Source organism: Oryctolagus cuniculus, chromosome 1 (genome assembly GCF_051225735.1).
Source record: "Oryctolagus cuniculus isolate XC-2025 breed Fujian yellow rabbit chromosome 1, ASM5122573v1, whole genome shotgun sequence".
NCBI lineage: Eukaryota > Metazoa > Chordata > Mammalia > Lagomorpha > Leporidae > Oryctolagus > Oryctolagus cuniculus.
Window position 1 is genome coordinate 227,168,407 of NC_142867.1, and position 27,953 is coordinate 227,196,359.

General features: G+C 41.6%; 3 protein-coding genes across 15 annotated transcripts in view; 1 reads left to right on the forward strand and 2 right to left on the reverse strand.

The window, feature by feature from the left end:
- Window positions 1-21,742, reverse strand: ZBTB6 (zinc finger and BTB domain containing 6). Of its 2 annotated transcripts, XM_008273345.5 has the most exons (3): window positions 21,665-21,742; window positions 5,212-5,277; window positions 1-4,083 (listed from the first exon to the last, which is right to left on the reverse strand). In XM_008273345.5, the coding sequence occupies exon 3, from the start codon at window positions 4,072-4,074 to the stop codon at window positions 2,800-2,802; it is 1,275 nt and encodes a 424-aa protein (XP_008271567.1). In that variant the 5' UTR covers window positions 4,075-4,083; window positions 5,212-5,277; window positions 21,665-21,742; the 3' UTR covers window positions 1-2,799. The 2 variants fall into 2 exon arrangements, with proteins under 2 accessions (XP_008271567.1, XP_069912744.1); XM_070056643.2 differs by lacking the exon at window positions 21,665-21,742 and having other exon boundaries at window positions 5,212-5,479.
- ZBTB26 (zinc finger and BTB domain containing 26) lies at window positions 6,942-21,933 on the reverse strand. 3 transcript variants are annotated; one of them, XM_008273348.3, is made up of 2 exons: window positions 21,665-21,933; window positions 6,942-11,250 (listed from the first exon to the last, which is right to left on the reverse strand). In XM_008273348.3, exons 1-2 carry the CDS (start codon window positions 21,931-21,933, stop codon window positions 9,915-9,917), a joined length of 1,605 nt encoding a protein of 534 aa, XP_008271570.1. In that variant the 3' UTR covers window positions 6,942-9,914. The 3 variants fall into 3 exon arrangements, with proteins under 3 accessions (XP_008271570.1, XP_008271571.1, XP_051711407.1); XM_008273349.5 differs by having other exon boundaries at window positions 21,669-21,792; XM_051855447.3 differs by lacking the exon at window positions 21,665-21,933 and adding an exon at window positions 14,046-14,168.
- The window catches only part of RABGAP1 (RAB GTPase activating protein 1), a 190,091-nt gene continuing 183,923 nt past the window's right edge, over window positions 21,786-27,953 (forward strand). For 3 of the 10 annotated variants that reach the window (XM_008273353.5, XM_089302284.1, XM_089302268.1), the window contains exon 1: window positions 21,786-22,086. The gene's annotated coding sequence lies outside the window, so the exon portion shown is untranslated. Of the gene's footprint in view, window positions 22,087-27,400; window positions 27,538-27,953 lie in introns of all 10 variants that reach the window. The other 7 variants (XM_089302278.1, XM_089302267.1, XM_008273352.5 and 4 more) reach the window with 6 other exon arrangements.

Consider the following 27,953-nt stretch of genomic DNA (forward strand, 5'->3'; position numbering starts at 1 on the left):
TTGTCCATTCCCACCTCCAGTTTATTTCTTATGTAAACATGTAAGAATTACATCCAAGGAAAAAGGGAAGAATTTTTCTCTTACAACAAAGTAACTGCTACCTTTTCAAGATCTTTTTTTATACATAAATGCAGTAAATGAAGAGGCTGAATTCAAACATATTGCATATTTCTGTCATATAAGAAAGACAACTAAAAGTGAGGTTTAAACGAATAAATTTTACACTTTTCTTTGCCATATCTGCATATTAAAAAAGATTTCATTTCCTTGAAAAATTTTAAGACATATCATGCAAACAGATACTCTCCTAAGAATGTTTTGGGATCACTCTGTGCTACTGAACAGGAATAAATAATATAAATAACCATCACTTTTACAAAACTCCCTCGCCCCAAGCAAAAATCTCAAAAGTGCTCACAAAAAAATTTACAACAATCTTACAAGGCACACATGAAACTTAAAACATAGTTTCAACCAAAAGCCTTCAAACATCCAAGTTAGTAGATACCAAGTCCTAAAAAATCAGGTTTTTTACTATTCTTTTGCCCTATCTTCCCATCCCCAGCCCTCCCCTCCTGAATTTCACGCTAGTAGGCAAAAATAAGTACTCCAATCACAAGTAAACTATTTCTGAAAAAGAAGTATTCTCACACCTACTAATGACCACTATTAAGTCACATGGGAAAGAAAATTAAGCACTGAGCTCTTCTATTATCCAGTGGAAGAAAAACACTACTTTAGAAAAATTCTGTCTCCAAGGGAGTACTCAAATACCAATGATCATGAAGACACAAAACTCTGTTCTCAAGAAGGATTAAGTATAAAATGATAGAACCTTTGATCTTGAAATGATCTTACAAATTATCAAGATCTGTTATTATCATACATACATAAAGTTAAGAAAGGTTCAAGGAAAGATGACTTGCCCCATGTCACCCACCAATGACCTGGGTCAGGAAGTCAATTTTCTCATCAAACACGAGACTAGGATTTTTAAAAAGTCTCTCTCCAAGTTAAAATGTGATAAAGAATACCTTTCTCACAAAAGTATCACGAAAAGGATAATTAGCATTTATATAACAATCAGCATATGATTCTTCAAAAAATTCATAAAAACAGTATAAATTATTTACATTTTAAAATATGGCAGGGCTTCAATAGCAACTGAATACAGTAGAAATTCTACATAAAGCTGAGTTCAATGGAAGAGGAATAGAACACTTTGAAAGAAAGATATATCCAGTCAGGCGGCTTTATTAAAAGTAGTTCCTGTGTCTTAAAGAAAGTGATTTGCCCTGTAAAATATTTTAATATTTATCCAGTCAGGCTTCTTTATTAAAAGTAGTTCCTGTGTCTTAAAGAAAGTGATTTGCCCTGTAAAATATTTTAATATTTCTTATGACAGCAAAAGTATTTCATATTGTAATGTATACAGGGATGTTAGAGAGCTACAGCTCAGAATACAATCTGAAATATTAGCCTCACTACAAACTGCCTTTGGCAGTTTGCTGGAAACAGAATAAAATTCTAGGGATGTTCAAGATTTTTGTTAACATATAATGAATGAGAAAACGGCATAAATGTAAGTGAAAAAATTGTAACCCTAGAAGCTATCCGTGTTTAAACTATTCCTCCAGTGACAGCTAGAACTAACCCATATTGGCAACTTAAAATAAGACAGGAAATGAACTGTTGATACACACAATATGGGTAAGCCCCAAAGGCATTAGCAGAGTGAAAAAGAATCTCTCAAGATGGGACATATCATAAGATTCCATTTATGTGCCATTCCAGAAAAGGCAAAAGTATAGCAAAGAAATGTTGCTGTGTTTTATAGCCAAGAGGGTTTGACTACAAAGGGTCAGCATGAGGGAGTTTCTGAGGGTAAACAAACTGTTCTATACCAACTGCAGTGTAGGTACACAAATCAGTACCTTTGTTAAGATTCATAAAACCATTCACCAAAAAAGAAAGCTAAATTTTACCATGTATAATCAAAACAAAAAATAAAATAAACTAGAATTTTTTTTAAAGGAACAATTGACTATCTTTGGTAAAATCAGAATTTCCAAGAAAACTTTTCGTGGCTTCATGTCAATATTATCATTCCACTGGCCACAAAATTATTACATTCAACTATATTAAATGAAACCAAGAAATGAGTCCAATTATTTCCAAAGTCTGTATACTAATAACTAATGGGGGAAAAAGTATTTTATGGAATATCAACTCTTTATAAGGAATTTATACTACTCTCAAGTGACTGAGAATCGTGTTTCTTTATAGATTAAGACAACAGGTATCTTGGTGATCTCACAACCCAAGAACAGTTGGTTAAAATTTTAAAAAACTCAACTTTTTACTAGTCCTATCTGTTTTGAAAATGACTAGCAGTGTTCTTACACCGACTTTTGCTTCTTGTTACCTGAATTCATTAAAGTTCTTACATGGTTGGATTTTACACTGCAATTGATTATCTAGAAAGTCTAATTCAGAACCTACAAATACTACTGGATCATCCGTCATTAGCATGAAGAAGATTTGAGAGTAACACCATTACTCTAAGTATGCTACTGGGATTTCACATAGTGTATGAGATGAAACAGAATCCCTCAGCTAGATCATGCCTCCCACCACTTCCAAACTTTTAGAAGTTCAAAAAGAATAACATGTGTAGGAAGATGAAATGTAAAACCTAAAGATGGGGGGAAGAGGTACAATATTACAAAGACTGCATTTCCAAGGAAGACTTGCCTAACAGAATGATACAAGGTTTATATAGCAAGTCTGTGGTCCCAATCATAAAAGATTTTGCCTTTTGAGATCAGGCCTAGGTAGTTTTTCACCACTGCTTCTGCCATGGACAGAAGTTAAGTGCTTTTTAAGAGCAGACTTGTGCTTGAAATCCATATCACAACAGTGGCACTTGTATGGTCGATCCCCACTATGTATATTCAAGTGGTCCTGAAGTGTGCTTTTAGCAGTAAATGTCTTCAAGCATACGGAACACTGAAAGGGCCGTATGCCCATGTGCCCTCGAATATGGCGGTTTAGGTTTTTCTTCTGTGTAAACGTTTTTCCACACTGTAAGCACAAGAACAATTTATGCATCTTGAGGTGGCGCAGGTAGTTTTCAACGTGCAGAAATCCTCGGGGACATCTGGGGCACTGGTGCCTCAGTGAGTAACTCTCCTCCAGATTGTGAATCTCGCTCACTGCACCGTGACTTCCCTCTGCATTCTCGCACACCAAGCCCTGACCCTGGTTCCCAGGAACTTCTGCAGCTCTGCTCTCCACTGTAGAGTTGATCAGTGAATGCTGTGTTTCAGAGAAATACATACTCGCGTTTGAAGACGTACAAGGCTGGGAAAACTGCTCATTTTCAACACCGGCTGTACTGATGGACTCGACGTGGAGGATACAAATTTCGTTGTCTTTGAAACCTATATCCACATTAGACAGCTCCGGAGACTTCATTTCTGTTCTCTCTGATGTCAAACTCTCCACTGTAGACGGTAATGCATTGTTTTCCTCTTCTTTAACGTGGAAATCCATGTTTATGGGACTATCTTCTGAAATTTCAATTATCTCACAGTCTCTATCAGAATTATCTTCTTCATTCTTAACATCTGGATCGGAGGACTGACAGAGGTCAGTGTGCTGGTTGTTGTTTTGCATAGAAAGATCAATTTCCAGATACTTGGACAAAGCTTCTGTGCATTTTTCCACAATGTGAACCATCTGAAGGTAACTGGCAGCAGTCAAATATTTCAAAAGCTCTTTCCTTTTCACTTCAAGTGCGCCAGTGTAGCAAGAGAGTAACAATTTCCTGCCAACTTCTGCACTCTGCAAGATGGTGATTCTGACATGCTTTGACTGTGTGAGTAAAAACTGATCTCTCATAAAAGTGGAGCAAGCAGCCAAAATCACCTTGTGCCCCTGGAACTCAGTGTCATTAATATAAATTGATACATCACAAAATAAATTCTGCTGTCTCAACAGATTCATTTTCTGCAAGACCACATCTCCTTGCTGTTCAAACTGGAAGTAGAGAACGTCGGACTCAGCAGCCATGGTCACAATCTATGCAAGATAAAACACAAACACCGGGTGTAAAAGCAAGGACCTCTCTCCCATGCTACAGGAGTAAAAACAACACCTGCCCACCAAAGAACTCCAACCCACAATGGGTTAAAAAAAAAAGACGCAAATTCCAGTCTAGGTGCTGACTGGGTTATGCATCCCAAAAGCCAGAAAATAATGCACTTCTCTGTGAGATCGTAACACAATTTTCATATTTTTGTTATAGCTTTTATTACGATATAAATAGTTAACAGTTTCTGCCTCGTCTCCTCCACACATTTTGTGTACTTTGTGGTAAGGATGTTGCTACTTTTTAACATCCAGTAACAAGCGTAGCAATCACCAAAAGGAGACTCAACCTGGCACTCCAAGTCAGAAACCTTAATCTCCACACTTCCTACTCCCCACCACCATTGCAAGTCTTCACTCCTGTTCACTAGGACGACCACCACGTCTTCCAAGAGGTCTCCTTCATACCACACTCTCCTTTAATCCAAACTATCCCCTTTAAATGGGCATTATTTAATCCTTAGTTTAAAAAATAAACTGATTTCTGCTTGTTTAATCTCCTCCATCGCTCTCCTCCGCCTCCGAGAGACCTAACGTTCTTAGGAAACGAGGCAAGGCTCTTGGAGGGTTTGGCCCTAACCCACCTCTGTGGCTTTAACTCCCGCTCTTCCCTTTTCCATGCTCCAAGCCCCTTCGGTACTAAACTTCGGCCACTGTCTAGAATTCCCCTTTGCACCGCTGTTACGCTCGCGTGTCCACCTCCTCATCTGGCTCCTTTAAGCCCAAATCCACCGAGACTGAATGTGACTCCTCCTCTCGTCACCCCCACAGCCGGCGGCCGCCAGAGCACCGCGAGACGGCGCCTGATTCACCGGTCTCCCTGCACCCAGCACAGGCGCTCACACTGAGCCGGTGCAGAACGGCGACTGCACCCCGGGTGGCCTCGCAGAGCCCCCCGCGCCGCAGACAGATCTCTCCCAGCTAAGCCTGGCAGGCGCGAGGCCCCGGAGGCCCGGGGACCGCAGCACCAGCTCCGCCACGCCACGCCGGCACCGCGCCCAGCCGCTCGGCTCTGCCGCAGGCGTCCCCACCGGCCGAACCTCCTTCGCGTTCACTTACCGACTCGGAAAACTAGAGTTGAGGCTTCCGCGGCAGCGGCGGCCAAGGCCGGAAGGTGGACTTAGCCTGGGAGAAAACACATCCGGTGTCAACCAGCTGTCTTCTTCCCTGGCCCGGCCCGGGCACCCCGGAAGGACATCCTCAGACTTCCCTCGCCCCGCCCCCAGCCCCTTGAATGACAGAAAGGAGCCCGAATACTGGCCAGCCCCGCGCGCGGCGTCCTGGTGTCGCCACAGGGGCTCCCACTCGGTGGGCTCTCCCGCAGTACGGAGCTGTAGGCTGGCTGTAACGTGGGCTTACCGCGCGTCTGTCAGAGTGCTCGACCCCGGAAGCCCCGTACGGATTATGACGGGGCCACGTCCTACTGTGGACGGTAGCGGAGGGAACTCTATTCGAGATTGCCTAGCTAGTGCCTCCCCAGCACCTGGCCTCGGCCTCTGGATACAGCTTCACCTCGCGGTCAGCCCCCCCGCCCCAACCACTGGCCCACCTAGACGTGCCCGGTCCTCCCCACTGACCCTTCAGTAACATATTTCCATAAACCCTATCATCTCCTACCACTGGACTCTAGGCTGGGAACCCGTTCTCCCTTGGCGTGGCTTCATTACCACGCTCAGCACACCTGCACTGAAGTCGTCTCCTTTAGGCGGAAGTATTCAGGACACTGGTGAATGATACTTGCATTCCCAAAGTCCAGCGCCCAAGCATCAAATATTTGCCAAATGAACGTACATCTGACCCAGTTCTTAAGAAGTCAAAATATTCCCTCAACAGGTTTCAATGAAAGTAACTGACTCTAACAGCTAATTTCTCCTTAACCCCTATTTGATCAATATGTATTTTAAAGAATACTAGTGAAGGCATTCCTGGGTTCAAATTCAAGCAAGCGAGGGGCTGGCCCTTGGCGTGGCAGGTGAGGCCCCCGCCTGCAGTGCTGGCATCTCACATGGGCACCAGTTGGAGTCCCAGCTGCTCCACTTCCGATCCAGCTCTGTGCTGTGGCCTGGGAAGGCAGCGGAAGATGGCCCAAGTCTTTGGGCCCCTGCACCCATGTGGGAGACCTGGAGGAGGCCTCCTGGCTTCTGCCTTCCAATCAGCACAGCCCTGGCCATTGCAGCCAATTGGGGAGTGAACCAAGAGATGGATCTCTCTCTCTCTCCCTCTCTGCCTCCTCTTTCTCTCTCTGACTCTGACTTTCAAATAAATAAGTAAATAAATCTTTTTATTTATTCCTTTTTTTAAATTTTCTTTTATTTTACAAACCCTTGTGTCAAGGGCTGACTTAAATAAATAAATCTTTTTTTTTTTTTTTTTTTTTTTGACAGGCAGAGTGGACAGTGAGAGAGAGACAGAGAGAGAAAGGTCTTCCTTTTGCCGTTGGTTCACCCTCCAATGGCCGCCGCTGCAGCCGGCGCACCGCGCTGATCCGTTGGCAGGAGCCAGGATCCAGGTGCTTTTCCTGGTCTCCCATGGGGTGCAGGGCCCAAGCACCTGGGCCATCCTCCACTGCACTCCCTGGCCATAGCAGAGAGCTGGCCTGGAAGAGGGGCAACCGGGACAGAATCCGGCGCCCCGACCGGGACTAGAACCCAGTGTGCCGGCGCCGCAAGGTGGAGGATTAGCCTATTGAGCCACGGCGCCGGCCATAAATAAATAAATCTTAAAGAACAAATTCAAGCAAGCGAAAAGGAAAGCAGGAGAGGAAAAAGAAAATAAACTACAGACACCAGTTTTAACTGTCATACTTTTATTAAGGAAACTTCCCCATAATAAGTGAAGAGGTAGTTCATAGTATGTCTAACATACAACAGATTTAGAACAGCTATTCACGAGCTGAAATAAAATGTTCTGGGTTTGTTTAGGACAATATTTTAGAAGCAGTGACACTGGTCACCTTCCACATATAGATCTTCTAATGTAGTCAAACAAAATCACATCTGGTATACCTCAGAGCCACTTTAGTTTGGAGTTCGTCTTCAAAATTAAATAAATAAATAAGTGTGAAACAGTAATGTTTTAAAAAACCAAACTATGGTGAAGAGAGTCCTCTTCTCCTTTTTACTTATACTGTGGATCCACAAAATACAAATACAAATGAAGACTAAGGTTTTAAAAATATCTTCCTTCTCTACAGGAATATGACTAGTTTTAAAGTCATCTTCCCCTACAAAACATACTTGATAATGCCAGTAACTTGAGATCTCTTTGCAATATAATCTAAAAACATGTATGCAAAGAAGGAGAAAAGTCAAGTCCCACCAAAATTAGAAAATGTCTCACAGAAACAGAACACTTCTCCAGCCAAGAAATGGAGGAGACTGAAAATCAGTGGTTTGCATTTGCAAACAGTGAGAATGAAGTTTTGTTGATATAAAAACCATAAAAATACTGATTTTAAATGATCAAAGCAAGGCAGTTTGATTATTCCTAGGATAAAATCACAATTGAGACCTTGTTTCACTAAGACCACATGAGACTATGAGCTCCATGAGGGCAGGACTGTTATCAATCTTACCTTCATATCCTCAGTATCTAGCATAGTGCCTGGCAACAGTAGGTGCGTATTCAATGTTTCTTGAATACCTGAATGAACCCAGAACTAGTCTCCAACCAAAGAGACCAATCTTATTTGAACTCGTGCCTTTTAGTCTTCAAACCAGTAACACAAACAGAACATGAATATGAGCAAGGGAAGCACTCCAAACTTGAAACTTTCCTGTGAAGAGATGATGTTTTGAGAGAATGCCAAAAACACGGATTTACATGACAGAGACTGTTGTATAGTATTGGTACTCTTTGGCTGGATCATATGAAAATCAGAATGCTAGGAAGCACAGAATGAGTGATGGATATAAGGTACCTATTGGTCTTACCAATTCAACTGTACATGTATTTGCATTTGAAATAATTGAACAAAATATAGCAATCAGACTTAAAATCTGACTTACATGTAAATGTATCACATTGAAAATTTAAGAATTTCCTCCAACTATACAAATTAAGCCTAATTTTGGGGTTACTTGTGCATACACTCTCACAGCTGAAAATGATAAAACAAAACCCTGATGTTAACTATGTAAACATTGTTTCCCAGACAAAATCAATTTCACATTTGGATCCTTATCACATTATTCTTACTTGCTCTTTCCCTCCCTAACCAACACACAGTTAAGTCAGTGACTTGCTTGAGAACAGTGTGAAACTCATCTGACTATACCTCTGTGGTATTTTGTTGGCAAAATGCAGGCTGTCTGAAAGCCACGAGGGAGATACAAAGGTCAAGTGCCAACTGGGAACTTCTTGCTACTACATCATTCTTCATCATATACTAAAACTTTTTAAGCCAAGGGATATTGAGAAGGAGATCCCAGCTCCTAAGTAGTCACTTATCTACTATTGCCACTCTTGGTCAGGCCACCTCTTTGTGCTTTGAATGCCTGAACTTAAATGAAAAAAGTAGAATAATGCTCTATTAAGATTCTCAAAGGACTGTTAACACTTCTATTACCTATATCAAACTCATGAGTCAGCAATAAGATTTAAAATTTTAAATCTGAAGTATAATGTCCTTGAGGGAAAAGAGCTGTTTTTGTTTTGCTGTATTGAAGATCAACTTTCTACTAGCAATATTTAAAAGGTGTCAAGGTGGGACAGTGTGCCTTTAAGATGAGTATCTTGTTGCAAACATCTGATTGCCCCTTTTGTGTGAGGCTTAACTCTTTCCAGCCAAGACAGAAGGTACACCAGAAAATGGAAATTCACAGATTCCTACAGCACACCAGAGAAGATTCTAATTAAGGGCCAAACTCACCGTTCTGATAGCTGGACTGTGAAATTAACATCAGAGACCACCAAACAGATGGTTTTTAAAGAGACCATAGCCTAGAGCAATCTTGATTTCACACCCATCAACAAGAAAGTTACATACTAAGAATAAGCATCTGGCCTCTTGGTGGGACTGCTATCAGGAAAACATCCTATGTGGTGTTGTGTAATTATATTTCTATCCTTTGTTGATTTTTCTCCTCATGGTGATGTCTATCTGTTTGCAGGTGTTGCTAAAAATAATGTCCTCTGCTCTATGTGAACATGTCAATGAAATGAAGTTGGGCTACAATACTGTTGGAAACAGTACAGAACAAACCAATATACTTCTTTATAGCCAGCTCCAAGACAAATACAAATGGTAGGAAGCAGATTCATTCATTTATCAGACATGTATGAATTATCAATAGGCAACCAGATAGTTCTATCACATATTTAAGTCAACAGCAATATCACTTCATATCTTAGCCTCTTCTCTGCCCCCCAAAATTACTATTCATTTCTCTCAGCATACCACCTATTAAAGAAAATTAGGCATATTAACTTGTTGGTACCTTCGGAATGTGCCTGATGAAAGGCCTAAAATAGTGTCAGTCTAAGACATAAGTCGACATTAGGTAGACAAATGGAATTATTCCTTAGGAAAGGAAAACAGACATCACAGGATAAATAATTCAAAAACTGAAAACAGGAGAGGACAAAAGGAAGGCAAAACCACTCCAAGTGGGGAGTTGCCTGGCCTATTAGTGCTTTGACTTGTCCCCTACCACCTGTGTACAGAGGCTTTGGAGAAGTTGAACTAGCAAAATCACTCCTAAAAAGACTCAGCCTATTGCCACCTTCTCGGTCAGCTCTAGCTCTGAGCATGAAGCCCCTCCTCAATTCACACAAGTACTATCATTCCTTAAGTTCAGGACAGCTTGGGCCAGTTTACCTGCATCCAGGACCTGTGTTGCATCAGGTTGTGGCTGACACCCTTTAGAGTCTGTGACTGTTGTACATGCAAAAGAATCAAAATCCACCGTGAGGTCTTGCACATTTCTCTCATTGGCATTATCAAAGCTGTTTTTGCCATGCAGCTGTTTAAGGTGTTTCCTCAAAACTGGCTTATGTGCAAAAACCATGTCACAATAGTTACACTTATGGGGCTTATCTCCACTGTGAAGGTTAAGATGATCCTGTAAGGAACACTTCTGAGAGAAGGTTTTCCCACAGATTTTACACTGGAAAGGTTTAATTCCGGCATGTACGCGCATGTGTCGATGAAGGTTGCCTTTCTGAGTGAAAGTCTTGCCGCAGAGTAGACACATAAAGAGTTTGTGCATTTTTAAATGGTTGGCGTAGTTCTCCAGGTGACGGAACACCCTGGTACACTTTGGGCACTGGTGATGCCACTGTAGGCCTTTGTCTACACCTCGAATATTAGGCCCAAAGACATCTTTTGAGGCCATGATGATGTTATCACTGCCTGTGTAAGAGAGGGCATAATTGTGGAGATGGTTTTGTTCTATTTCACTTACTCTGTTTTCCACAGTTGAATTTATCAGGGAGTGCTGGGGCTCTGATGAATGTAAAGCAGTGGGTTCAGAAGAAATAAACTGGTTCTGATCTTTTTTACTTCTAACCTCTGATACATCCCCAATAGATTCTACCTTAACAATCTGAATATCACTGTCCTCCATATCCATACTGTCTTCAGATGGATGAATACAAGGTGAGTCCTGCTTTGGGGAGCCTCTGGCATCTCCCTGCTGTTCTTTTGCCTGGGGAGAAGCACTCTGCGGTTCACATCCCTCTTTACTATCCATTGGTTGTTTTGGCTTTATAAACTTCCACAGGGCCTGCGTACATCGTTCTACAATGTGGCTCATTTGAAGAAAACTTGCAGCAGTCAAGTAATTTACCAGTTCCATCTCAGGGAATTCCAGCACACCACTATAACAGGATAAGAGCAATTGTCTCCCCACTTCAGAACTCTGTAATATGGAGATTTTCACCTCTCTGGAATCATTCAGTAAAAACTGGTCTCTTAAGAAGGGGGAACCTGCAGCAAAGACAATTTTATGCCCCTGTACCTCAATATCATCTATGAGAACTGTAACATCACAAAATTTATTCTCTTCTCTTAATTTGTTCATTTTTTGTAACATTGAATCTCCATAATTTTCAAACTTGAAGTGAAGGAGATCTGATCTTTCAGACATTTTGGCAGACCTAAGGAACAGAAATGTAAAAAGGTTGAATTTAAAGAAATTCAAACAATTAAGAAACCTGGATTTACCTTCCAAAACCAAATTTGTGTGGTGATATCTGTTTTGTATATATCCAAAAGAAACTTCCTTGAAGAGAAGCTACTATAACTGTTTTCAAAGACTGTTAAAGCAACATCAAGTATCATTGGCACTTAGTGGGGACTTGTTTCAATGTTCACAGCTTGGCATTCACTCAACTTGAATACAAGAACAATGCTTGAGGTAGTCCAAAGAGTATATTTTTTCACATGAGAATTCTACCAGGTTTAACATACAATAAAACATCCCAACATAAGTAAAAATGAAGTAATTTTCTTCTGCATGAAACTGTGAACCTGTTTTTTTATGGGACAAAAAACTCTTCCTTTGCTTTCTATTTTAAAGAATTGCAAAGACTGCTTGTCCCATTCATTCATGAAAACTCTTTCCTGTTTGAAACTATATAAATTTACTCAAACACATATTTCTGAGATAAAATGAAAGTCACAGACCTAAAGTGGCATTCTTTTTTTAGAATTTAGCTGGTCAAAAGCACAGTTCTTTATCCAGTACATTCTTTTAAGGATGTAAAACACTCTTTTAAGGAATATTTATAATAGAAAATTTAAAAAACACTTGATATAGAAAAACAAGATGAGCTACTTGGTGGAAATCTGAGTAGGAGTAAAGTGAATCTAATCAATCCCTACCAGATTCAGTTCTTTCCTTTTTATCCCTATTTACCCAACATCGCTCATCATGTGCAATGTGGACTACTAGAACTGGTTCAGAAAGATTTCCTTGTTGCTCAGCTTCTATTCCCTTTAATCCAATTTGTATACTATCATATGTCACTTGTCAGGAACACAGATATGACTATACCCCACCGCTGCATAAAATCCCTCAATGACTTCCCATTGTCTCCGAGATGAAGACTTACCTCTTGAATATAAACTGATTAATTGAAGCTAGTAATAAAGGTAAACACTGCCACAATCCATTCAACCAGAGAGAAGTATCGCTGCCAAAATTCTCTACATACTGATCCCTTTATTTAGCAATTCCTTTGGAGAAAGTCCCCATGTTTTAATTGCATACTCTTCAAATGATTTTCTTATAAACTTGGCTTCTTATGTCTCTCTAAAGGAGAGGAATGAATTAACCATGCCAAAATCATAATCCCAGTCTACCAGTCACTGTAAAAATAATAAAGTGATATTCTGTTTACATACCTATCCTCTATGAGATTAGTAAATGTCAGGTCTATCTTTGAGAAACAGATCTGCAATCTTCGTACATCAGAAAGTTCACCTTGAAGTGTGTGCATTCACCAACCCTCTAGTTCAGTCAAAGGAGACAACCAGCTTCTCCTGGCTACGTCCGGACCCTGAAGCCCAATCTTTTTCATGTTAGCTTCTGTAACACTGAACTCCACAGGCTCTATAGACTATCAGTTCATGATGGCATTGTCTAGGTTTTATTCCTGTTCCTCAGTGCCTGGTAAATAATAATACTCTATTGACTCTAGGCCTTATCACATTTCTTTCCTCAGTTTAAAAAGCTATCTGTTAAGCAATTCTAACTTCTTTATTGCCTCTGAGAGGATCTTTCCTGATCTGTTAAAGGTAGAAGAATTGTATCTACTGATCCCATAGCGTAGTACCTCTATCACAACACTTAAAACTCTTCATGAAATCCTTATTCTTCCTCTCCAAACAGCAAGTTTCATAGCATTAGAGGGAAACATCCCCACCCTTTTTACTGGGGCTAATGCTGGGATTCATCTTCTGGAGAGAAATTTTTTTCCTTTACTTTGAATTCTACTTTATTGTGGTCACATTGCTTGTTCTATTACTGGCCAACTCTCTTCTGTACAAATTGGTATATAGACCCATCACCTGATATTGTGCTAAACACACAGCAGATTCTCGGGATTAGTTTAACAGTGGAAGGAATACCAGCTGAGTGTCTGCTGAAGCATTAAGCAGGTCTGAAGCCACAGAGCTAGGAAGGAATAAAAATGGGAATGGGACAACAGGAAATAACAAAAGACATTTCAAAGAACTTGGTAACTGGATATAGAGGATGAAAAAGAAAGAGATGTGCAAAGATTCTAAACTTAGAGGAGTTCAGCTAAAAGAGACTGTCATTGAAAGGGATGTCAAACATAGGAGGGGAAAGTGGTGTGGCCCAAGTATATTAACAAATGTATATATACAAAGCATAAGCTTTTCCTTTGCGTGACATTCTGAGTGTACAGATAACAATCACAATAAAATTAGAACTGCAGTGAGAAGAGGGATGTAGAGAAGCAAATGTAGCATCAGAGAAAAGACAGCATGAAAACATAAAAGAAAATGCTAGAATATACAGGGAATATGTCAGTAATTTAAAACAGCAAAACTGTGATATCATTGGTCAACTTTAGCAATTGCAGTAACTTCAAATATTCATTCTGGAATTGGAACAATAAATGGCCTAATTCATAACCACAAGTTATACAAATGACTATTGTTTCAAGTGTCCAAACAAAAGTGGCATTCTTTTTTAGCGTTTAACTGGTCTTGAATACATTAACATTGACTAGGATACTCTGAGGTCAGTATTTTCCTACTCACACCCAGAAATAAGCATTAACTGCTTCCACCTGTAATATGACAGCACTCACAATGCCTTAGAGAACTAACCTCAGGGACACTTGTTCCTTGATGCTCTAAATATTGGAAGCTGAAATACAATTTCATTCACTTCCTATCCATCAGTCTTAAAGAAACTTACCAACAGAAGCAGCCAAACAGGTATCTCAGGAAGGTGCTTGCTCTGTTCTGCCTGCTGCAGTCCAAGAATGTGAGGAAAATTTATTCTGTTTATTTAGGAAATTTTCCCTAATACGTGTCAGCCCACTCTACTGTCACCCCTTGCTAAACTTTTATTTCCAGGCCACACAGTTTATCCCTTAACTTTCTATCATTAGCTTCTCTTTCCAATAGGCAGTTATTTGATGACAAGGACCGTTTCTTACACTTTACACAGTTCATTCAACAAAACCCAGCAGAATAATGAACTCTTAATGTTCTCTATGAAATTATTATTGAGCTGTGGTAGACATCATTCCTTATCATGATATCCTCTTTTGAGTGCCCTGGGGGAAATTTGATTCTAGGGTTTGTTTCTAAATTAGTGTTGACAAGTGAAAATTCAATTTTATGTTTTAAATATGGGTAAAATAAAAAGCAACAGGTTTAATTCTATCTAAAAATAAGAGAAATTATACTTAGTCTTTCTGAGTCCTTGCTACATTTCAACTACAGTGTTAAATACTTTAACTGACCCATTTAATTCTGAAAATCTCTACGGGTGGGTTTTATTATTATTATCACCCCTGCTTTTCATAAGGGCACTCAAGCTTAGAGAACAGTAAATAACTTGCTGAATCTATTATAGGGGAAAAGTGAGCTAGAATTTCTGTCCAAGGTGATTGATGCCAAAATCTATGTAAGAAACAACTAGGTTTGGTGCAGCATTATGTTAAGGATAATATTAACCATGTTAACTGATTTCTCTCCTCATATTGGGTATCACAAATGTGGGCCAAGAAAATCCACTGAGCTGTACAGTTGTGATTGTATACTTTTATGTATTCTAGTTATGCTTCAGTATGTTTATGTTTGAGAACAAAAAGTGCACCTTCTGGCCAAATTTATGTCAAGTACAGAGGACTTTTATGGTAAGCCACTTGTGAATTAGCCATATTGCTTATTGCATTTTATGCCAGAAACCCTGTTGTACCATCCTTTCTCATCTATTTTGACTTTGTTCTTTCTTCATCTTTTGTTTGTTTATTTTTGTGGACTGAAACATAATGCCAATTGCAAGTAGAAGTTATGAATATATTTGATTTCAGAGTCTTCAACTGAATGTAACTTCTAAGTACAGTAGTAATCATTCATAATATGCATAAAGATTACTTATATAATTCTGAATTATAGAACTTGCAATTGAAAAGAAAGTAAAAAAAAACTGATCAAGTAAAATAAAGACCTAGTTGCTTCTGAAAAGAAAAATAAAGACTTAATCACTATATTCTGTTGATTTCTTCAGAATGGTTCTCAAATTCCCCTTTTTTCTATCTCTGCCATGGCTCAGGTCTTATCTGTTGCCTGGGCTACCAACATTTAATTTAAATACTGCCAAGTTTTTCTTAGCAAGTTTTGAATGACTAATTTCTCAAACATCAATGTAATAGGAATAGTCTCACTTAAGATAGCTTTCTCTTTGTATTTACACAGTTCTTCCATAATTACTTTATAATAATAACAAATTTGACCTCTTCTTTTCCATTGTTCAAACAGAAGTAATCCAAAAGGATTGACTAATGAATATTCCAGATTAGACAGTGTTTGTTGCTATACTATGAGCAGCGAGAAAATACCCAAGTCCCTTATCTCAAATGGACCTAATAATTACCGATAAGGAAAACTCTTTCTGGATAATAACCCCTGAAGAGGTATATCAGTGTTTCCTCATCTAACTTATAAAAGCACCCTTATCTTTCAGCCTTTTGCTTACAACTACTTGGAAATCTTTGTCCCTTTCAAAGAGCTTGTATTACACAAGAGCCTTTCTCTGTAAACCTCAATCTTCTTCCTCTTTTGGGTAACTTTCATGCATTATATTCTCCCAAGTTCTCACTGTTTTGTTTTGTTTAGACTTTAAGCCATAAGTAAAATATACAGAAACATATCTTTCCCAGAAAATTTTTAAGTATTGTCAATAAAGTTATTTTCCCAATGGCCTACCACTCAGTACTCAGTTTTCCTGGCCTCTCTACTATCATTTTGAAAACAATACCTCTATATGCCCTGTCACTTATGTTTCTTATACATAAACCAGACATACATGAGTATTGCTTTGCAACTTTTTTACTTATTATTTTTGAATGCTGTTTATATTAATAAAGATCTAGTTCATTCTTTTTTTTAAAAGTTTATTTATTTAATAAAATAGCACAGTGACAGGGAAGGGCAGACACACAGAAAGATCCCCCATCTTCTGGTTCAATTACCAAATGACCACAACAGCAGGGTCTAGGCCAGGCTGAAGCTGGAAGCCAGGAATTCCATTTCTGTAGCCTTCCAGGCACATTAGCAGAAAGCTGGATCAGAAATGAAAGAGTCAAATTGAACCAGGCACTCTGATATGGAAGCGAGCATCCCAAATAGTGTCTTAATCCATTGCACTGCAACTCCTGCCCTAGTTATTTTTAAACTGTTGAATAGAGGTAGAAAAGTTAGGTAATACTGATTGCAGTTTTCCACCATTGTTTGGATTATTCCCCCAAGCTTCATTAAAGCGTGTAAACCTTCACAGCTCAGTCTTTTCAAAAATATTATTATTTTATTTATTTGAGAGGCAGAAAGGGAGAGCAAGACCAAGAGAGTGCCCTTCCATTGATTCACTCTCCAAATTCCTGCAATGGCTGGGCCTCACTGAATCAAAGCCAGGAGCCAGGAAATCAATTTAGGGTCACCCAGGAACTTGAACCATCACCTGCTGTTTCCCAGGTGTATCAATAGGAAGCTTGCTTTAGGAGCTGAACCAGTACTCAAACCCAGGCTCTCCAAATTGGGATTTAGGAGTCTGAACCAGAGTTTTAACTGTTAGCCAAACACCTGCCCCTAAAGCGCAGCCCTTGATTGTCTGCCATGCTTTTTCAATGCTTACTTCCGCAATATTTTACTACCTTCTCTAAATCCCTATACTCATGGCAAAGCTTAACTAAAGTAACCTCAATTCAAGCTACTACAAAATACCTGTTCTATTTCACTTCTCCAGCACTGGAGATGTAGGAGACCTAGATCCCTGCACTGTCTAAAACTATAAACTGAGGCAGGTGTTTCAGCTGGCAGTTAAGAGGCCTGCATTCCACACTGCAGTACTTGGGTCTGATACCCAGCTCACGGCTCCTGAATCCAGCTTCCTGACAATACAGATGCAGACAGGCAACCATGAAAGTTCAAATAATTGGGTGTCTGCTACCTACTTGGGAAACCTGTATTGAGTTTCCATCTCTTGGCTTTGGTCCTGACCTAACAGTAGGCATTGTACTGTGGGCATTTAGTGAAGGAATTAGGATAGGAACTCTGTCTCTCTAACACATAAATTACAATGAATAAATAAAAAGAAAACTAGTAACTCAAAAATGAAAATTTATGGACAATGGTTTATACAATAGTGAATGTGGAGGCGTAGCAGCCTTTTAATAAGCTATTACTCTAACAGAACAAGCCAGAAGGGACAAGAGCCTGAATAGAGACAATGATGATATAGATGGAAAGAGGAAACCGATTTGAGAGACATTTCAAAAAAACTGATCATCTTGCTGACCAAAGTTATATAAAAGACAAAAGTGTCAAGATGACTCTAGGATATTCAGTGTAAGTGACTGATATCTTGGATTATGTTTCATTCCCTAGGCTAAGCAATACTGGAGGGGGTGATCAGGAGTCTGGTCTTAAAAGTGTTCAGCCAGGCCGGCGCCGCGGCTCACTAGGCTAATCCTCCGCCTAGCGGCGCCGGCACACCGGGTTCTAGTCCCGGTCGGGGCGCCGGATTCTGTCCCGGTTGCCCCTCTTCCAGGCCAGCTCTCTGCTGTGGCCAGGGAGTGCAGTGGAGGATGGCCCAGGTGCTTGGGCCCTGCACCCCATGGGAGACCAGGAAAAGCACCTGGCTCCTGGCTCCTGCCATCGGATCAGCGCGGTGCGCCGGCCGCAGCGCGCTGGCCGCGGCGGCCATTGGAGGGTGAACCAACGGCAAAAGGAAGACCTTTCTCTCTGTCTCTCTCTCTCACTGTCCACTCTGCCTGTCAAAAAATAAAAAAAATAAAATAAAAAAAAAAAAGTGTTCAGCCAGAGAAGCCTGCATGACAAAATGAAAACCTATCAGCTGGTTAGATATCGCTCTGAAACCAAAGAGAAGACCCGATTATAAATGCCATGTGATAAATGAAAGCATGAGATCAGAACAAATTAACCTAAATTAACGAAGAGTAGAAGACTTTAAATAGGAATTAAGATTATATATAAACACAAACACAAATCCGTTACTTACCTTCCCAACCTGAGTCTCCTTCCAAGTCTCTTCATTTTTTTTTAATCAATTAGCCTATCTTTGCTTAAAATTATTCTACTCCTTTGACTGAATATAGTCCACATTCAGTCACTGCATCATAGCACAACAATTGAAAACACACATAGAGTCCTACTTCCTAAAGCAAAAGCCTGTTCAAGCGCTTACTAGCTGTGAGATCTTGGCAACAAGTTTCTTAATCACTCAGCTTCAATATTCCCATCAACAGTCAAATCACTGGGACTGGTGTTCTAGTGCAGCGGGTTAAGCTGCCACTTGAGATATGGCATCCCATATGAGTACTGGCTCAAGTTCTGGCTACTGTGCTTCCACTCCAGCTTCCTGTTAATACTTCCGGGAAGGCAGCAGAAGATGGCCCAAATACCTGGACCCCTGCCACCCTTGTGGGAGAACAGGATGGAGATCCTGGCTCCCAGCTTTGGGTTGGTCCAGACTAGGCTACTGTGGCCATTCGGGTAAGTGCACCAAGAGATGGGAAATGTCTCTCTGCCTCTCCCTCTCTCTGTGTGCTCTGCCTTTCAGGTAAATGAATCTACTTTTTTTTTTTCACTATATATATATTACTTCATAGGACTGTTATCAAAAATAAATGAGTCAACTTTTTAAAGAGATTAGAACAGTGCCTAGCATGCAACCTCTAACCATGTGTTAGGTAAATAGATAAAGCCTGTCAATTTCCTTGTGAAATCCTTCATTTGTATCCTTTTCTTATTCCCATTTTACATCAAATCAGTTGTAGTCTCCAATCTATCATCACTTCATTTGTTAAAAGACCACTAACAGGTGTGGTGTTTGGCTTAGCAGTGAAGACGCCTGCATCTCACTCCAGTACACTTGGGTTTGAGACCCAGTTTCAGCTCCTGACGCTAACCTATTGCCAACGGAGAACTTGAGAAGCAAAGGTAATGGCTCAAGTAACTGGGTTCCCGCCACGCACGTGGGAGATCTGGAGCAAGTTCCCAGCTCCAAGCTTCAGCCTGGTCTAGCCTTGCCCACTGCTGGCATTTGAGAAATGAGAAAACAGGAGCTCACTCTCTCTCTCTGCCTCTAAGATTAAAAACAAACAAAAACATTAATCATCTCTTACCAAAGAAATGCAATCCCTTTTTTCTCATTCCCTAGTCGCTGTGAACAAGTGGATCTATGGACTCTTCTCAAAATCCTTTTCTCATGATTGCTGGGACCTACACCCTTACACTTGATTTGGTGTCTCTGTTTCTGCTACTATATTGACTACTAGTTCCAATTTTATTTTATGCTAAATGTAACCCCTACCCCCGAACTGGCTTCTCGGCTTTCCCTTCCTGATGCCAGCTATTCCCACACCATGGCTTTCACCTTATGCTGATAGCTCAAACCTTTACCTCTAGCCACCATGTTTAGGTTGATCTCCAGAGGTGCATTTCCAGCCCTACGTTGAACAGCTCTGTGTGGCCATCTCCTTAGACTTTAACTCAACAGAATCCCCACCCCTCAAGATGAATTTGTAATCTATACTAACCTTCGAGTTTTGCTTCTGATCATGGCACTACCATTCTTCAAGTGCCACAATCAAAGACCGAGACTTGCTACCTTTTAATCCATGGACATACAATTGAGTAGTTCAGACAACTTTATCTCAAGCCAACAATTCTTTCCTCCTTTCTAGTAACATTGTCTTAACTCTATTGCAGACTTCACTGCCTCTCACAAGGCTCATCCCATTACTTCTTCAAAATAATCTCCAACCTTGGGGGCCAGCCCTGTGGCCTAGCAGGTAAAGCTGCAGCCGTGATGCCGGCATCCCATATGGACACCAGTTCATGTCTCAGTTGCTCCACTTCTGATCCAGCTTCTGGATAATGGGAAAAGCAGTGGAACATGGTCCAGGCGTTTGGACCTCTACCAACCATGTAGGAGACCAAGAGGAAGCTCCTGGTTCCTGGCATTGCACTGGCTCAGCCCTGGCTGTTGCTGCCATCTGGGGAGTGAACCAGAGGATGGTAGATCTCCCTCTCTCTCTGTAACGTTGCCTTTCAAATAGATAAAATAAATCTTTAAAAGAAAAAAACAATGGAGCTGGCACCATGGCGTAGCAGGTAGAGCCGCCATCTGTGATGGCAGCATACCCTGTGGGTGCCGGTTTGAGTCTCCACAGCTCTACTTCTGAACCAGCTCCCTGCTAATGCAGCTGGGAAAGCAGAAGCTGGCCCAAGTCCTTGAGCCCCTGCACCCGTGTGGGAGACCCAGATGAAGCTCCTGGCTTCTGGCTTCAGCTTGGCCCAGCCCTGGATGTTACAGCCATTTGGGGGAGTGAACCAGCCAAAGGAAGTTCTCTCTGTCTCTCTCCTCCTCTCTCTGTAATTCTCTCAAATAAAATAAATTAATCTTAAAAGAAAAATTAAGAAAAAAAATCTGACCACATCAGTCTCCTGTTCAAAACGTTAAAAAAAAAACACTATCCATCACCTTCAGGATCAAACCTTTCACTATTTGGACCTCAGTCTACTCTCACAGTCTCCTCCATCCCAATCTTCTCTTCTCTACACGTGTTATGTTGTCATTACTCCAAAGCATTTCAACTGCTCCGTCTGCCTGAAGAGCTCTCCCACACTTCATCCTCGCCAAGAGGGGTAATTCAGACGCCACTCTATTTCTAAAGCCTTCCCAACACATGCCCCCTTGACACAGCTCATACAGATACGAATGATCAGATAGATGGGCAGGTACAGATATAGCGGGAGCACATACTTGTTTATACATGGCCCCAAGACTGAACCTGAAAACTGAACCGGTATCTTACAAATCCCAAGCTCCGGGCATCACGCCAGGAATGTAGAAGGTGCTGCAGTAAGTGGCTGAACTACAGCGAACCCCAGCGAAAGAGGAGCTCAGACCTCCTCGTGATTCTCGATGGCTGGCGCTAAAGGCCTAGCCCTGGCTCCCTAGGCTCCTCAAGGCCTCCACTCTGGCGCTCCGTTCCTACAAGACACCAGAGTCCGGGGTCCCGGCTAACTGCGGGGGGCCTCGCGTGGGGTCCCAGCAGGTGGTCCCCGGGCATCCTCAGAATCCCCGCTCCAGCAGCCAGGGAGGGAAAGGGGCGGGGCGCAGCGTGGGCCGGGCCAGAGGCGCCTGAAGTCCCCTGGGGCCTAGGCCAGCCTCTCGGCTCCCATCCCAGTGCAGGTCCCAGCAGATCCAGGGCCCCAAGGGGGCTCCATTTCGAGAGACCCCGCACCCCAGCCCGGCGCTCCGGCCGCCTCCGAACTTACAGACCCGGGGGAAGGCCGCCGTCAGGATCCGGCACCGCCAGGAGCTCCGGCCCCTCGGGGCTCCGGGAAGGGGGAGGGGCAGGGAACCTGAGCCAAAGGGGGGACCCAACGGAACCGGAAGGGCAGCCCTGGCCGGACAAAGACAACTTCCAGGTCCCATGGTCCTCTTCGCCAATCGGAAGGCTCGAAGGACGACGGGGCCCCGAGAGGGACTTTCCGTCGTGTGGGCGGGGCGCGGGCCGAGGGTCCAGGACCGTGGCCTCGGGCATCTCCGCTAACGCCGAGCGCGGCGGTGCTCCAGCCCAGTGCGCTTCGCGATGACGCCCTGCCTCGGGTCCTCCTTTCAGCTGCTCCTCCCCAGCTGGGCCTCTACTGTGTGGAGCCTGCGTGGGCCTGAAGGGCGCGTCCGCGCGTGAGCCTGGGTAAGTCGCTCCCGCCCCGGGGGCGTGGGAGGCGGAGGGCAGCGTCTGGCATCCCCAAGGCTCCCTTGCTTAGAGCGTGCTGGCTGCGGCGCCCACCGCCTCCGAGCGCTCTCCCGTTGGTGCTCCCACGGTGGCCGTGCCTCTTAATGATCGAGTTCGTCTCCAGGTCTGCTTCTGCTCCTCTTTGCTGCTCCCTGTGGGGGTGGACCGCATTTCTCCCGCCAGAAAACTTGAGTTTCATTCTGGATCCCTTGTTCCTTGCTTGGCCAGTCCATTGGGCCTTCTTTTGGCTGAATGGGGGGACGCCTTCGTTATTGTGATGATATAACTAATATTTATGTAACGCCCCCTGGCTGTACGCCCATTCACAGCCGCTAGACCTTTCTGGCTTCCTTCTTCTTCGTGTGGTTATTCACTTTCCCTAACGCCTTATTGACGGGTACTCATGGCACCCTTGCTGAAAATACACCAACCACTTCTGAGTTTGCTTCTGACTGTTTTTGTCTGTCTCTCCTCGTGCTGGGACTGTACCTTCTCAGTTCCTGTAGCTTTGTAGTAAGTGTTGAAGTGAACTGTAAGTCCTCTAATTCAGCTCTTTTTCAATACTCTTTAACTGTTGGAAGATTTTTGCAGTTCCATATGGATTCGATGGTTGCCTTTTCATTTCTTGAAAAAAGGCCTTTGGAATGTGTTGAATCTGTAGGTTGCTTTGGAGAGTCTTGCTGTATTAACAGTTTTTAAGTCTTCCTATCCATGAACATGGCATGCCTTTCCATTCATTTAGATCTTTGGTGATTTTTCACTGATGTTATCTAGTTTTCAGCATACTTAATTTGTTTCAGTAATATTTCAAATGAGATGATGTCCTTCATTTCCTTTGTATAGTGTTCATGGCTAGTGTAGAAAACAACTAATTTTGGGGGAGGGGTATTAGTCTTGTACCCTGCTACTTTGCTGAGTTTATTTGCAGTAGTAGCTCTCTTGTGGGTTCTTTGGGGTTTTCTATACATAGGGTTCTGTCATCTGAGAGTTGACATTGTTGCATTCTTCCTGTTCAATTTGTGTACTTTGTGTTTCCTACCTAATAGCTCTGGTTAAAACTTAACACTACAGTGTTGTACAGCAGCAAGGAAAGTGAGTGTCTTGCCTCATCCCTGTTGTTAGGGGGAAACCTTTGATCTTAACCCATTGAGTATGATGTTGGCCATGGGTTTTTGTAGGTATTTTAATTGTGTTGTGGAATTTTTCCTCTCTTGTTAGTTTTCTTTTCTTTCTTTCTTTTTTTTTTTATTGCTATTGATTTAACGGATAGAGTTAGACAGTGCGAGAGAGACAGAGAGAAAGGTCTTCCTCCTGTTGGTTCACCCCCAAATGGCCAATACGGCCGGCGCCCTGCACTGATCCAAAGCCAGGAGCCTGGTGCCTCCTCCTGGTCTCCCATGCGGGTGAAGGGCCCAAGGACCTGGGCCATCCTCCACTGCCTTCCTGGGCCACAGCAGAGAGCTGGACTGGAAGAGGAGCAGCTGGGACTAGAACCAGCGCCCATATGGGATGCTGGCGCCACAGGTGGAGGATTAACCAAGTGAGCTACAGTGCCAGCCCTTGTTAGTTTTCTGAGATGTTGTCATGAAAGGTTGTTGGGTTCTGTCAAATTCTTTTTCTTTGTCCAGAGCAATGATTATGTCTCCCCTACTTCGCTTTTTAATGTGATGGATCCCGTTCATTGATTTGATGTTGAACTTCTTGGGATGAATCCCACTTGGTCATGGTGAATATTTCTTCTAATGTACTATTTGGTTTCTATTTGTATCTTGAGAATTTTTGCATATATATTCATAAGTGATATTGGTCTATAATTTTCTTTACTTGTGATACATCTATCTGGCTTTGGTATCAGGATAATACTGACCTCATAAAATGTGGTCAGAAGCATTTGCTCCTGTTCAATTTTTTGCCAAAGTTTTAGAAGGATTGTGAATTCTTTCTTAAGAGTTTAATAGATTTCCTTGCTGAAGTCCTCTGTGTAGGACTTCTCTTTGTTGGGAGGTTTAGACTAGTTACTCAGTCTCTTTACTTTTTAAAAGTTTGTTGAGGGTTTCTCTTCTTGAATCAGTTTAGGTAATTTATTTCAAGGAATTCATCCATTTTTTCTAGTTTATCTGTTTTGTTGGCATATAATGTTTCTTAGTAGTCTTTATGCTGTTGATAGTAACATCACTTTCACTTTTGAACCTGGATGCTTGCATGTACTCTTTTTTTTTTCTTCATCAGTCTATCAAGTTTGTCAGGTTTGTTGTTTTTCTCAAAGGTAGAATTTTTTGTTTTATTGATTTTTTATCTGTTCTCTATATCTAATATGTATTTCCTGCCTTCTGTTAGCTTTAGGGTTAGTATGCCCTTCATTTTCTAGTTTTAGGTTATAGATTTGAAATATGTCATCTTTTTTAAGATTTATTTTATGTTTTTATAAGTCAGAATTACTGAAAAAGAGGGAGATACACACATGTGCATGTGCACACACACACACAGAGAAGGTGGGGGAAGAAATCGTTCATCCTCTGGTTCACTCCCCAAATGGCCTCAACAGCCAGGGCTGGCCAGCCAGAAACCAGGAGCCAGGGGCGTCTTCTGGGTCTCCCACGTGGGTACAGGGGCCCAAGCATTTGGGCCATCCTCAGCTGCATTCCAGGCACATTAGCAGGGAGCTGGATCAGAAGTGGAGCAGCCAGGGACAGGAACTGGCGCCCATATGGGATGCTGGCATTGCCAACAGCAGTTTAGCCCATGCAACACCGTGCCAGCCCCTTTCATCTTAACTACAAATTTCCCTCCAACCACTACTTTCATTACAGCCTATATGTTTTGATATGTTGTGTTATTTTTGCTGATTTTCCACTTTCCTTTTTTATTTCTTTCAGGCCCAGTAGTGTTTTTAAGAGTGTGTTAATTTCCACATGTTTATGAATTTTTTTCTGTTTTCCTTCTTACTGATTTCTAATTTAAGCCAATTGTGATTGGAGAAGATACTTTTAAAACATTCCTCCTTAAAGCTGTTGAGACTTGTTTTGTGGCCTAATATACCTCTGTCCTGGTAGGTGTCCCATGTGCACTTGAGAAGCATGTTTATTCTGCTGTTGGGTGGAGTGTTCTGTTTATGTCTGTTAGGTCTGGTTGGTTCATTGTGATGTTCAGTTCCTCTGATTCCTTATCTTCTATCTGGTTAGTCTACCTATTATCTAAAATAGGGCACTGTAGTCTCCAACTATTATTGTGGAACTGTTTTACTTACCTATTTTTTTTAAATATTTATTTTATTTATTTGAAAGGCAGACTTACTCAGAGAGAGGGAGAGACAGAGATAGATTTTCTATCTGCTGATTCACTCCACAAATGGCCACAACAGCCAGGGCTAGACCAGACTGAAACCAGGATCCAGGGGCTTCTTCTCGGTCTCCCACATGGGTGTAGGGGCCCAAGCCCTTGGGCCATCTTCCATGGCTTTCCCAGAAGGGAGCTGGATCTGGAAATGGAACAACAGGGATTTGAACCGGCACCCATATGGCAGGCTGGCATCACAGGTGGTGGCTTTACCTGCTATACCATAGTGCCAGCTCTCCTTTCACTTATCTTAAATTCTGTCAATTTTTCCTTCAAATATTTTGAGTCTGTTGCTAGTCTGAATGTTTGCAACTTTTATAGGATCTTGCTTTATTGAACTTTTTATTGATATATAGTGTCTTCGTTTCTTGTAAGCATTTTACAACTTAAAGTCTATTTTTTCTAATCTTCCCAGCTCTTTTTTGGTTACTATTTGCATGGAATCTCTCTTCTAGTCTTTTACTGCTGTGTCTTTGTGTCTAGAGTGAATGTCTTGTAGATAGCATGTAGTTGGATCTTGTTTTTTTTTTTTTAATCCATCTACTCATCTCTGTCCTTTGATTGGATAGTTTATGCCATTTACATTTTTTTAAAGATTTACTTATTGATTTGAAAGTCAGAGTTAGAAAGAGAAAGAAGGAAAGGCAGAGAGAGAGAGAGAGAGAGAGAGAGATCTTCCATCTGATGGTTCACTCCCCAGTTGAGAGAGAGAGAGAGAGAGAGAGGTCTTCCATCTGATGGTTCACTCCCCAGTTGGCCGCAACGGCTGGAGCTGTGCCAATCCAAAGCCAGGAGCCAGGAGCCAGGAGCTTCTTCCAGGCCTGCCATATAGGTACAGGGTCCCAAGGACATGGGCCATCTTCACCGACCGGCGCCCATATGGTCCAGGGTGTTAACCTGCCGTGCCACAGCGGGTTATTGATAATGAGGCTCTTAGCTCTGTCACTTTGATATTAGTATTTCGTATGCTTTATAGCTTTTTAAAATCCTCATAACCTGTTACTGCATTCCTTTGTGATTGGTTTATTTTTGAAGCATGAAATTATTAATCACCCTCTCATTTCCTCTTCTATCTGTTCTGTAGATATTTTCTTGGTGGTTACTGGGAATTGCATTTAACTTTCAAAAAGTAATCTAATTTTAATTGATACCAACTTTAATAACGTACAAAATCTCTGTTCCTTTATAACTCTGTTCTTTCTGTTACTGATGTCAAGAGATGACATAATTTTATACATTGTGTATCAAATAACATAGATGAGTGCTTTTTTAAGCATTTGTCTTTTAAATTTTGTAGAAAATAAAAAGTAGCATTTCAGACCATAATTATAATCCTTGTTTATTAGAATTGCCACTGTTTTTATGAGAGATTTTATTTCTTCATATGGATTTGAGTTACTGTTGAGTATCCTTTCATTTCAACCTGAAGGATTCCCTTTGACATTTTCTGAAGGATAGGTTTCATGAAAATAAGCTCCCTCAGATTTTATCAAGGAATGTCTAATTTCTCCCTCATTTTTGAAGAATGGTTTTGAAGATATAGAATTTTTTGTTGAGCACTTTGAATATATGAACTTAATGTCGTCATATGAGCAGCTGACTGATAATCTTATTGAGGATCCTCTTTATATGGCTGGATATTTCTCTTTTGTTGCTTTCAAGATTTTCTGTTCTTTGGCTTTTGACAGTTCAACTATAAAATATTTAATGTAACTATTTCTTCTGAGGTCTTGTGCTTCATAGGTTTGTACATCATGTTGTTTTTGAAATTCGAGGAGTTTGTGATCATTTTTGCCACAACAATTCTATCTGCCCTTTCTCTTTTGGAATTCTCACAGTTTGTATGTTTGTCTTTTTGGTGGTGTCTCAAAGGGCCTCTTAGGCTGTATTTTATTGCTCATTTTTCTTCATCCATTTTTTTTTTCCTGTTTCTCAGATGGAGAAGGAAGCACAAAGAATTCAACTCTACACCTAGACAGAAACGCTGTACTGGCAGAAACGCTCTAAAGTAACTATTTTGGAATTCTGGAGTCTTATTTTAATTCTTGCATCTTCCAGGAGACAGCTTGGCTGGTAAATTGAGTTTCATTTCAGTAGATGTCAGACTTCAGTACGATAACAGCTACCTATAGCCCCATCCCCCAACTCCGTAGTAGGCACCCATGTCCACTTTGCTGGTGAAGCAGGCATACTAGCACCAGGGTGGGTAACTAGAACTTTGTCTTCCAAGTACCAGTTATCTAAGTTCTGCTTTTGACTTCCAGAGTACTGACACAATGGCTGGCTGCCACTGTTTCAACCCCTACCTGCTGAACTGGCTCCCAGGGCCTTTAACGCAATAGCACTTTGTTTTGTTTGTTTCCCTTTTACTCTCTTTTGAAGCCAGAGATTTTAAGGATTAGAATATCCAAAAGCAACCACTTAGGTGGGGGAAAGTAGAAAGCTACTATGTATAACCAGTGAAGCATGCAGGCTCAGAATAGATCTAA